The sequence below is a fragment of the Montipora foliosa genome, chromosome 11 (assembly GCF_036669935.1).
Source record: "Montipora foliosa isolate CH-2021 chromosome 11, ASM3666993v2, whole genome shotgun sequence".
Classification (NCBI taxonomy): Eukaryota; Metazoa; Cnidaria; class Anthozoa; order Scleractinia; family Acroporidae; genus Montipora; species Montipora foliosa.
This window is the reverse complement of record NC_090879.1, coordinates 42100631-42112891: the sequence shown is the minus strand read 5'-3', so window position 1 is coordinate 42112891 and position 12261 is coordinate 42100631. Positions and strand designations below refer to the sequence as shown.

General features: G+C 40.6%; 1 protein-coding gene and 1 long non-coding RNA gene across 2 annotated transcripts; one reads left to right on the top strand and one right to left on the bottom strand.

Moving 5' to 3' along the window:
- Positions 1-706: 706 nt before the first annotated feature.
- On the bottom strand, positions 707-2393 carry LOC137977669 (calcium release-activated calcium channel protein 1-like). Its single transcript, XM_068824958.1, has 2 exons — positions 2143-2393; positions 707-1338 (listed from the first exon to the last, which is right to left on the bottom strand). The coding sequence occupies exons 1-2, from the start codon at positions 2257-2259 to the stop codon at positions 811-813; spliced, it is 645 nt and encodes a 214-aa protein (XP_068681059.1). The 5' UTR covers positions 2260-2393; the 3' UTR covers positions 707-810.
- A 5680-nt stretch (positions 2394-8073) lies between these two features.
- LOC137975432 (uncharacterized) lies at positions 8074-11511 on the top strand. The gene is made up of 3 exons (XR_011117572.1): positions 8074-8137; positions 8617-8826; positions 9382-11511. It is a non-coding gene; the product is annotated as an uncharacterized lncRNA (long non-coding RNA).
- Positions 11512-12261: the final 750 nt, after the last annotated feature.

The following is a 12261-nucleotide window of genomic DNA, read 5'->3' as shown; positions in this document are numbered from 1 at the left end:
TTTCACTTATAACATGTCATTTTCTTTGTACACCCATTCACACAAAGGGTTGTTTGTACATAAAAAATATACACTGGATATTCTGTAGTGCATTTAACCAGAGTTACTAACTCTGGTTTAACCAATTGCATGCATGTGACTACAATCTTGGACAAATTAAATGGAACATTGAGACCACCCCTCTCCCCATAATCAGTGATGGGAAAATGGCACGTTTTGGCCTTCATGCACCTTCATCCTTGATTTGGGGCATTTCTGTTCCATTTTATCCTGTCCAAGATTGAATCTTGGACAAATTAAATGGAACATTGAGACCACCCCTCCCCCCAAAATCAGTGATGGGAAAATGGCGCGTTTTGGCCTTCACACACCTTCATCCTTGATTTGGGGGAGAGGGGGCATTTCTGTTCCATTTTATTCTGTCCAAGATTGCAGTATTGTTATTGAAGGGCTGTATGTCTTAACGTCTTTATGTCTTATCAGCAAGTTTTAAATCTGAGAAATGGCAGACTGATACAGGGGTGTAGCCAGGATGTTTCAAAGGGGGGGTCAAACAGAGGGTACTTACCAGATTGACGCATTTTTGCCACCTAAATATTGTAGGTTGTTTGCTTAAAAAAAGGCTTACAAAGGTGGGGGGGGGGGGGGGGGCAAAAAATCTGCACCTAAAAGTATTCAGCATTCACCAGTAAAATGTTGAACAGACTCAAGGTTAAAATTTAATGAAAGCTAACTTGGATGATTTTTAAAAAAATGATATTATAGCAGCACTGTAATTAAGTGATAATTAGTGCCCTTCCACCTTGTATTTTACAACCTTTGATTTGGTTGTGGGCTCGGAGAAGGAGTACTTGGCAAGGTTCCTCCATCAGGGTGAAGGTGGATTGCAATTTGTTGGAGTTCCTCCACACCCTGAAAAGATCGTTCATACTTGTGTTGAACCAGTGTCCGATAGAAGTGAACAGCAAACCACACAAAGACAATGCACACTGGAAGTAGCACAACAGATGTGGCGACTGCTGCTGGTTTGCTGTACAAGTAGAACTTCACCCAAGAAAGAATTGCAATTTCTGCTAAAAAGAGGAGTGTCCCAAGACCTGTGGAGAATATCCATGCAGTTTCAATGTGTGTGTGAAGCTTCTCATGTGGTGAGTCTTTTACCATATTTTCAGTCCCATATTGGTGGATATTTGCAATGCCATCAATGTTCGGCAATATACAAACTGATATCATAAGTGCAAAAACGTGCACTGAAATGAGAACTGTAGTCATCACACTAAATGCTATCAATAGTCCATCTGGGATGCCATCTTCCACTTGAAGTTCCACCATGGCCACCTGAAATTTAACAGACCTCTAAATTTCACTTTACCTCAGCCACATTTACAGATACAGGGTATGAAACCAATAATGGAGGTTAAAGAGGAAGGAAGGCCTAAAACACAGGTCAAGACTACTGACAGAAGTCCCTGCTCCACTGATGAACAACTAAGCCAAGAGCTTTCCCTAAACCTTAATTTGCAGAGTGATTCAGGGGCCACGGAGTGCATTCGAAAGTGATGGGGGGAGGGAAGCTAGGTTTTGGTATGGATCACAGAAATGTGAGGGAATGGGGCAGAGGTTTTAGGCGAAAACAACACCACAGAGAAAAAAAAATGTGTCTGTGAACAGGGGGAGGAGACACTTATCTGTAGCACGGTGACCATGTTCACTGACCTGTGATCAGTGGCCTGTGTCTCAAAATTAGACCCGCTGTAAAGAGGACGTTTCTGTCCCAGGAGTTTCAGTCTTGCTAGAATCGTTATTTTTCATGACCTGATCACTTTACCTTGTACGCCATTTATAGGAAATAGAATCATTCATTCTGGTAAAACTCACTTCAACACATCTGTGAAGAGGTTTTCTTGAAACGCTTTAATTAATTAAATTGATGATGAAACAAAATGTGACTCTCTTTCAAAAAGTAAATAAAAACCCGCAAGCTAGTACGTACAGGTTTTTATTTTGACCGGCTTCTGTGGACACACTAAAAATCTTACAACACAGGTAGGAAACTAGACCCACAATTGGAAAAACCTTACTATTAAATTAATAACAAAGAGGATTGACAAATAATGTTTACAACATCTTACAACAGCTTACCATCGCAAATCCTGACATCAAAGCAGATGTTCGACTTGACGCTTTCAGTTTTCCTCGCGTTAGAAACAGTCGTTTTACGGTCAGCTTTTGCGCTGATTCTTCATCAGCGTTCTTCATGTTGTTTTACGCTATTTAGTGGCAGGCGAAATCTAGTTTGTTAAAAGAACTTGTTGAGGATTTCACTTTTTTTGCTAGCTGAAAGCCACAATGTTGTCGCCATTTTTTCTTCGTTGCGTGGTGCGAATTCTAGCTTTTGCGTGACAGGTGCCGTTACATCTTAGGCGTCCCACGTTGGTGAAACCACTGGCACACAACCCTAACAAGGGCCGATTACATGAGCCTGTCAGCCGGGCTGGTCAAGTAGATGAAGTGAGCCAGCCCGGCTTGGGCTAAATAGAATAACAACAAGAAGTGGAGACACGTTTGTCTCGCTAAATTAATTGTTATTAAAATTCAATTTAAAGAAGCCTTAAGCAGTTGTCTTATACATTCTTTTTTTAAACATAAAAAACGACTATTCCGTAAGCCATTTTTCTCTAAAGTGTTCTGAAGTGTTTAGAAATCGCTGGCCCGGCTATCTGGGCTGTCCCGGTGAACGAGATTACATGGAATCTGATCTCAGCCCGGTTAGCCGCGATCCTTGATGCCGGTGTTTTTCTCAGACGTGCCGGAGTTTCGGCTATACGACCCCAAGCTAACAAATTATAAATGTTTGTATGGGAATTTGCAAACGTGTTTAGGAACACGAAATAAAGAACATGAATCGAACAAAAATACCTTACTTTGTCTTCTCGATACCTTATCAGTGTTTTTGTGGCGTACTTTGGCCATTTCAGCGCTATTCCAGTGGGTTGTAGGTTCGCTGTTTTCTCTCTACATATTTATCTGTTAGAAACTCCGATGAAGCATTCGGAAACACAAGCTGCTGTAAATTCTTCCAAAAAGCTCAAATCGACCTGAAATTCCACTGAGACCAAGGATGATAGTGGGTTGATTGGTGGCGAGAAGTAAAACAGCTTTGTGGTACTGCTAAGGCAACACCATTTGTTGATAGCCATTTGTTGATAGCCAAATTGTTCAGCCTTGGGGTTAAGCCAACTACCGTCAATTGGATCATTGATTTCCTAAGGGATAGGCAACAAAGGGTCAAACTTAACAACAACTGCTATTCCAGCTGGCTAAATGTTCCTCCCGGAGTCCTCAAGGCACGCGTTTAGGCCCTTGGCTGTTTTTGGTAATGATTAACGACCTAAAGTTACCGGGGGAGTCGTTCTCCGTGTGGAAGTTTGCAGACGACACGACTGTTTCGGAGGTGGTGCCAAGTTCTGGGGAAAGTTCTTTACAGGAAGCTGTCAATCACATTTCCAGCTGGTCTCACAGTTGTCTCTTCCAATTAAACCCGACCAAGTGCAAAGAGTTAGTTGTTTGTTTTAAGAAAACGCCACCATCCTATGGCCCGATTAAGATATACGGCGTGCAGTTTGAGAGGGTATCTTCTGTTAAAGTCCTAGGGGTTACGATCAGTAATGACTTGAAATAGAACGATCACGTGGATACTATCACCTCAAAAGCCGCACGTCGATTGTATCTTTTGAGTCAGCTAAAGAGAGCCGGCATAAGTCCCGATGACCTGTTAGCCTTTTATTATAGTGTCATTAGATCAGTCCTAGAATTCTCAGGTCAGCTATTCCATCGTAGTCTCCCGAGATATTTGTCTGATGACATCGAACGTATTCAGAGGCGCGCCATGCGAATAATCTTTCCTAGTTTATCGTACTGTGAGGCGATGGATAAGGCCGGAATTCCAACACTTTCAGAGAGACGTGAGTCATTATCTATTAAATTATTTGAAGATATTGTAGGTAATGAACACCACAAACTGGCTAACCTCCTACCTCCTATGGCCAGTTCCCACGCTCGGCGTTTGAAAAATAAGAGACGTTTTAATACTCTAGTTTGTCGCACCGATCGCTTTATGAACTCTTTTATTATTAGCCACGCGATGTAAATAATCTTTAAATACAATGGTAAATAGCCATTTTTATTGTGATTTTTATATTGTACGTAATTCAGTCCTACGACTGTTATGTATGATGTTTTTCAACAAACGAGTTTACTACTACTTACTACTTACTGCTACATATTTCAATCCTTATATCAGACAAACTTTCACGGAAAGGAATTGAAAATCGCCGAAGTGGGCGGATTTGCCCTTAGTAATATGCTTGGTCCGGACGTATAGTTACTAAAACAAGGAATGACCTACAGTGACCGTCTACAATGACCTGCAATGGCCTACTACAATGACCTACAATGATCTACAATGACCTACAATGACCTACTACAATGACCCACAATGATCTACAATGACCTACAGTGATCTACAGTGACCTACAATGAGCTACAATGACCTACAGTGGTCTACAATGACCTACAAAGGGCTATAATGATCTACAATGACCTACAATGAGGTACATTATAAGCTAAAATTAGCTAATGATCTGTAATGAGCTAAAATAAAAGACAATTTTCAGCTCTGAGGGCACTATAGCATGTTTGCAGTACAAAGATGAAAAACATTCCACTCTGCACTTTGAACCAATGAAAACCTTGTTGCGTAAAGAAGCCTTAACAATTCAGGACTTCGACGGGGTTTGAACCCGTGACCTCGCGATACCGGTGCGACGCTCTAACCAACTGAGCTATGAAGCCACTGACGTTGGGAGCTGGTCATTTGTGGGCTCTAATTTTCCCGTGAGGAATGAATCAACGATGAAATTATATATGAAATAGATCATATATGAACTGCGGATATGAAATAGATCATATATGAACTGCGGATATGAAATCAAGAGAAGCTATGATCGTCGCAGTTATGAACGCAATTTTTGCAGTTATGTAAAGAAGCCTGAAAAATTCAGGACTTCAACGGGGTTTGAACCCGTGACCTCATGATCACGATACCGGTGCGACGCTCCAACCAACTGAGCTATGAATCCACTGACGTTGGGAACTGGTCATTTGTGCACGTTCCGATCACCTTTGTGGTTGCCTAGCACGAGATCAATTTCTTCCTTTCAAGGACAGAACATGACTTTGTCTTTTTTTTTTCATTTGTCTTTTGGCTACCCTGGGGTGCCAGAGGAAATTTTTTTCAACGTCGGAGCGGAACGCTCTGCGATGCTCCGCGATTCCAAATTAACGGTCGAGGATGGTGAAAAAAAAGAAGTCTGGGCGCACAACCCCAGAACCTCATTTCCCGGTTGTCATCAATTTGTCCTATTTCCCTGATTGGACAGTACGTTCGAGGGAGTTTCTGTTTGGACAAATCGAAATACCGGCCCGAGAGGAAAGGGCCAAACTGTTCCGATAGTCCGTCTGCTGCTTCAGTGCCCTTACGCACTTTAACGGCTTTGACAACGAGAAAAGGCCCAGGCCCATTTTAATTATAGTTAAGTTATTTTGCTTACGATTCGCGCATGAGAGCACTTGCAGGTACTCAAGCTCGTTTGAGAGCGGTCGGGAGAATTAAATCTAAAAAAGTTGAACTCGCAACATTCACGGTTGCAACGGTGTCTGGGAATGGAGGACTCATGGACGAAAAATGTTCAGGACATACGAAAGTTTCTCGTATTTCGAAGTCGTCTATTCTGCACTTTAGGCAGTGATCTCTAGCTCTCTGCTATGACAGTTTCCTGTTTTAAACACGTTCAACAATATGAATCTTCGCTCTGAGGGAAAAAAACTTTCATCAAATAAATCAGTCTTACGCACTGAAAACCAATACAATATCGTTTAAATTACTCCAAAATTATTAAAGCTGTTGAAATGAATAGCCATCACTGTAATCACAATTTTCGGGAATGTTGATGATGCGCTTCATTGCGTCCCGTGGGAAGCAGTCTCAGCTTAGCGGCCAAAGCTGGTTTGACGACAACACCGCGACGAGAAATCTGAGCTATCTCTACGCATGGAAATGAGGTTCTGGGGTTGTGCGACCAGACGTTTTTTTTTTTTCGACCTCGACCGTTGATTTGGAATCGCGGAGCGTTCTCTCCAACCTTGAAAAAAATTCCTCTGGTACCCATGGTATCTTTTGGCTTGCTTTTTACTGTTAAATCCCGACTTTTACGGCACTCTTTGGTAGGGCTGTCCATAAGTTGCTCGGCCACTTTTGAGCAACTTTTCTGATTTCGAGCAACTTTCTTCTGTTTTGAACAGGTTTCTCGCTTTTTAAGACAATTCACAACTTCAAAGCGCCTATTAAAGTTCTGATATTGGACATTGGTTGCTTTCACCTTTTGCAAACATCCGACACTAGCTATCCCTGCTCGACTCCCTACTCTGGAGAATACGGCTAGTGGTAGTCTGCCTGTGGTAGTTTTACAAGGGTCAGCTGATATGATAACAAATTCAAAATGGCGGAGCTGAACGATAGTCCATGCTCGAGTGACCATGATGAAAATTCAGATCCTCGAGAAATAGCAGCTAGTGCTGGAGCTAGGTTGAGTACTCCAGAAAAAGCTGGTATTTCCCGGCAAAGAAAGGTGCAAACTAATCCAGCGGAAAAGAAGAGAGACGTGCACGGTTCAGTCGATCCAAATGTGTCCTCGTGGGATAGAGTTAAGGAATTCAAAGCCCGGGGGGGGGGGGGGGAGAGACTCCCATATGAAACAGACGGGGATGCTGCTCGTCGTCTCTCTTAGAGCTGTAAATTTTGGATTTTGGTCTCGCTTAGGGTGTTCCGGGCAAAGCGCCAATCTTTTAAACCACCAAGGTCTCGTTTATAGGGTTCTGCAAAGAAACACAGAATTACGCGAAGAGAAACAGAAGTCAAATTTTCGTTTTAACTTGTTCTACTAACTGTGTTTTTAGGGGTCAAAATTTCCTTAAGCCATGCCCAGATTAGTCTCCTTTAGGGGTCACAAAAAGCTTGCTCCACGCCCAGATTGTCTCCTTTAGGGGTTAAATTCAAAATTTCCGACGAGCATCCCCGTCTGTTCCATGTGGGAGTCCTCCCCCCCCCCCCCCCCCCGGGGTTCAAAGACAAGAATATGTTTTTATATAACAAATGAGTCATGTACGTCAGAGATACTTTATGTATCAAATAAGCATATTAGCAACGTTTGTTTTGTTTGAATACCATGATGTGATTATTTATCTAGTAATAATTGAAATATAAGAAAGCCAATAAAGAGAATCAGATTTTGGGATGTGGGATGAGAGAAGATAGCAATGTAAAACTTAAACTTACACACAATTATAATGAAATCAATATGTATCTGACATCTATGCAAAAAATGAAGATGAACATCTTCAGTTTAGTTAATACTTAGCCTCTTACACCAAAATACAAAAAAGCAACTTTTGGATTTTTAGGCAACTTTTGAGCAACTTTTAGAGTTTTGAAGCAACTTTTGAGCAACTTTTTGAGAAAATTGGAGCACCAATGCATAACATGCATGACATGCAGGAAAACGTCCGTCAGAGCAATTTGCAGTTCTGAGTTTTCCTTTTTTTTTTTTTTGCAGACTTTTTATTATATAAGAATTGAGTGAGTTTTACTCAATAGCATGTTTCGTTATCTTTGAACTGAATTTATTACCAAAGCTGAAAAAAGTAAAAGACCTCACAAAACAGGACAGGACATCAAAAAACAATAAACGTGAGAACATGTGAGCCAAAGTGCCACTGCTGGCACGACATCTGGGTGACCCTCGAATGGTCTAAATGACCCCCCACTTGAAAAATTTAAGTGGAACGCTGCAGTTCAATACCACCCAACTCATTGCCTCCTATTTTTTGTGTAACACGTACTACATGCAACGCTCCTTGAGCGTCTAGTTCGATATAAAAGTACAATCAACCTTCAATCAACCACTGTATCGTGAGCGTGTTTGGCCGCAGGAAAACTGGGTGCCATTATTTTATCCTCATTTTCGCGCGGAGAAAGATGGCGGCTGCGAACATGTTTCTTCTTCCAATCTGTTTCGAGGTTTGTACCAATATATTTTTAACAGAAAAATAAATGGCAGCAAAGAGATGTAACGTTATTTTTTTTAACGTGTTTGCGTTGAATACCTCATATTACTAGTCACTTTCTTGGCTGCAAATCAAATCGTTCCGCAAAATATTAGTGAAACAAAAATTCTGATCGGACCGATCCGGCAAGTCTTAGAAATGTTTTACTTGCCCACGGATACATTCGCTTGCCCCGGGAAATCGGGCAAGCGTTAGTGTCGAACGCTGCAGTTAGCTGTCCCCATTGGCATACGTAAAATAAAGAGCATGCAATTAATGTGCTTGATCGACCATTGTTTTGCAAACAACTTACAGACTTTCAGTGCCAATGAAGGTCAATGAATACAGTCATCATACAGTAGATCCTCCTTAATCTATTTATAAATCTATTAATCTGGAAGATTATTTTTTTCAAAATTACATTAATTTTTAAATTCCTAACGTTTGTGATAGGGATGTATATGAAGTCCTTCTAACAGAGCCATTGCATGACATGAAGGAACACATACATTTCCATTGTTGCCACAGAAATTGTGACCCATCTCACTGATGATGAAAAAAAATATGCGAGAGGACCATTGAGTTGGTGTAAGGAACGAAAAAAACAATTACGTGGTTCAGACTACAGAGAGATGGCCATAGTGCTTGCCAAACAATTACAAGGTTAGAAAAGATAACTTTGTTGTTTACAGTACCTTTAAGTCAGCAAACTCAGTATCCTGCAATAATTTCTTTATTGTTCATTTTCATGCTAAGTTTGAAAGAATCGTCAGGCCTAAATTGCATACTAGGCACTGAATGACATGTGACTATTCAAGTTAGGTTCCTAAAAAAAATTGCATCAATTAGATATTTTCATATCATAATTTTTTTGAAAATTGAAAGTGATTTTTAAAACTTCATCAAATTCAACTGGATGCAAACTTTTGCAAGATAATCCAGCACACTTCAACCAACTGATGTTGATAGAGTATACACAAAACACAATTTTATAGTTAAGTTACAATAATATTAAATTATAGTTATCAATAAATGCCACATTGGCAATAATAATATTATTATTAATGATCTTTGTTGATAGCCAGATTAAGGTTGTCAATAACTACTAGTATGTACTACATGACTTGCACACACAGTCATACATGTAGGACTACATTATATAATGAATACCATCTATTACAGTAATTATGCATTGTCTTTTCCTGTTTCTATCAAAAGGATTTGTGAATGACAAGGTGCAGACTCTGTTAGACACAATGACAGAAATCTCCTTCATTCTGTATGCCAGATCTGAGGAGCGCTTTCAAAGAGCATCCTCAGACTTCATAATCAGGCATGCATTCATGCTATTGCATGTCAAGGGGACATTGGGATGCCTCAAATTATGTCTCAGAAAAAGTTCTATGGCTGGTACTTCCACCCCGTAGAAGAACATGCTCCTATCCAGCTACGCATAATTAGCCTCAGGTCAACCAATACAGAGCAGCAAGAACGTCAGTGACTTCAATGCCTTTTCCAGTATCTCTGTAACAACATCCAGTGGAAGGCTAGGGAAGATTATTGCCCCTGGGATTATAAGAATGCAGGCTGAGATGAAATCTGAAGAGAACAAGAGTAGAGATACTGTGAAAGAACAGGAATCCAGACTAGCAAAGCTAGGATGCTGTTTGCCTCCGGCACCGAATACCATCATCCCACACAGAGTGATTCTTTTAAGAATCACTTAAAAGTATCCACATGAATATCAAGCTCACCTTGAAAGAATTTTTGATTTCCTTCTTTGTAGTGAAGGTGTTTGGGGGAGACACATCCTCTCTGGTGTTGAATTTTGGATGGCCCTCAGGAAAGACAAGCAAACAATAGCCCACCTCTTCACCACGTTCGTTCTCACACACTTCAGTCAGAAGAACAGCATTTGAGGAAATGCTGGAAGGAGTGCTTGACACAGGAAATTGCAATCCCTCACCATGCAATTAGAACTTATGATGAAGATTGTGATCTCCTGTTTGTTAAGCACATAAGCGTTCTGGAAAGTGATGATGCTAGTGATGAAGAAGTGAGCCCAGAAGAAGACGTGATCCGTGATGACAACTGTGGCACTCAAGTATAAGATGAAGAAGATAGAGAGATAATTGTTGATGTACAGCAAATAGGAGAAGAACTCAGGCAGAGCAAGAGCGAAGAACCTTATTGAACCCTCTGAACCCTCTTACAATTGGCGACAAAAAGATCTCAAAATATTGACAGACACAATGTCTTCTAGGAAAAATTCTGACTGACAAATTTATTCATACAAACGGAAGGCAGCTCTGCTCCTTTTATAGCCCATCTTCGAGTTTAAGGGCTTGTTACAATTCATTTTAGTAAAATAGCTCTTATTAATTTTCATGAATTTCATGAGAGGTATCAGTTTCCATCAAGATCGCTGCTAAAATGCAAGTACAACTTAAAACAGTTCAAAAATGAGGACATAAAGGAACCACAATGAATTAGATTAAAATATTTTAGATAAATATACCTATTAGCACGAGTATACAAGTCCCTGTCAATAATCACAAATAATATGTTGTCGAACATTGCCCAAGGAAGACTAATTGCTGTAACTTCTGAACTTGTTGCTTAGGTGCCTCTCTCCACCCAGGTGTATAAATTGGTACCGGCGAACTGCTGAGGGTAACCCTGCGATGGACTGGCATCCCATCCAGGGAACACTAAAAAAAATACTCCTAGTCGCTCCATGCCACAGAAACCGGGATAAGCTCCGGCTCTGATGGGCCACTTGGCTCGTAAACAGACTTTACTTTTTGCTTTTTATTAATCCCCTACATTTAAGTGGATTTTTACATATTTTGATTGTTTTCGTTAGATTTCTATAAGCTTTTAAGTTGTAAATTATATAATGACCATTATCATATTTTTTGTCGTGCAATAATACACTGTGCCTGTATAATTGCACACATGCAGATGTCCGACTTACAAGCTTGAACTAAAAAGGTTATATTTCAATATAGTGCAATATATTAATATATAGAAAGTACTTTTCAAGAATTACATAGACATTCACCACAGGAGTGCAGGGTATAATTATATTAAAACGCCAACGAAAATTAAATTCATGTACAGCTGAAAAATAATATATTTTAGGAATTCAAAATAACGGTGCTTTCCTTCATTATTTTGTACTTTCAAAGTGAGGTAAAAGGCCAAAATTGTTGATACTGGAATATTCAAACGTCTTCACTAGCAGCTAGCGTCCTTAGCAAGTACATCACACAACTCCCGACCAACTACCCGTATTTGCGATGGCGCAGTGGCGAGAGCACTCGCCTCCCACCAATTTTGGCCCGGTTAATTGCAGTTTGCTGTGTCCCCAATTAGTGCTCCAGCGCTAGAACGACTACACACTTAAATAAAGTTCCTTTCCTTTTTTTCTGGGAACGGGATTCGCTTATAGTTATTTCATAGTGAACTTTTAGCTCACTTTATCTCATGAAAGTGATGAAAACTACAGTCCACGCAATAACGACAGAAGCAAAAAAACAACGAGACCTGGCCAAACACTCGCAACATCTTGCAACATTAAGTGAAGCTATGATCCTCGCAGTTATGAACGCAATTTTTGCAATTGCTTAAAGAAGCCTGAAAAATTTCAGGACTTCAACGGGGTTTGAACCCGTGACCTCGCGATACCGGTGCGACGCGCTAACCAACTGAGCCATGACGTTGGGAGCTGGTCATTTGTGGATTCATAGCTGGATTCATTTGTGGAACATTAGAATCCACAAATGACCAGCTCCCAACGTCAGTGGCTCCATAGCTCAGTTGGTTAGAGCTTCGCACCGGTATCGCGAGGTCACGGGTTCAAACCCCGTTGAAGTCCTGAAAAATTTCAGGCTTCTTTACGCAATTGCAAAAATTGCGTTCATAACTGCGATGATCATAGCCTCACTTGATTTCATATCCGCAGTTCATATATGATCCATTTCATATCATTTCATCGTTGATCTTGCAACATTGTTGGGCAACATGTTACATACGTTTGGCCATCCTGTTGCGATATAATGCAACATGTTGGACGATGTTGGATCAAATTTCAAA

Excerpts from the sequence above, each read along its gene's own strand:
- LOC137977669 (XM_068824958.1), bottom strand. The coding sequence starts at position 2,259 with ATGAAGAACGCTGATGAAGAATCAGCGCAAAAGCTGACCGTAAAACGA. Across the intron at positions 1,339-2,142 it reads TGATGTCAGGATTTGCGATG|GTGGCCATGGTGGAACTTCA; the intron begins GTAAGCTGTTGT and ends GTTAAATTTCAG.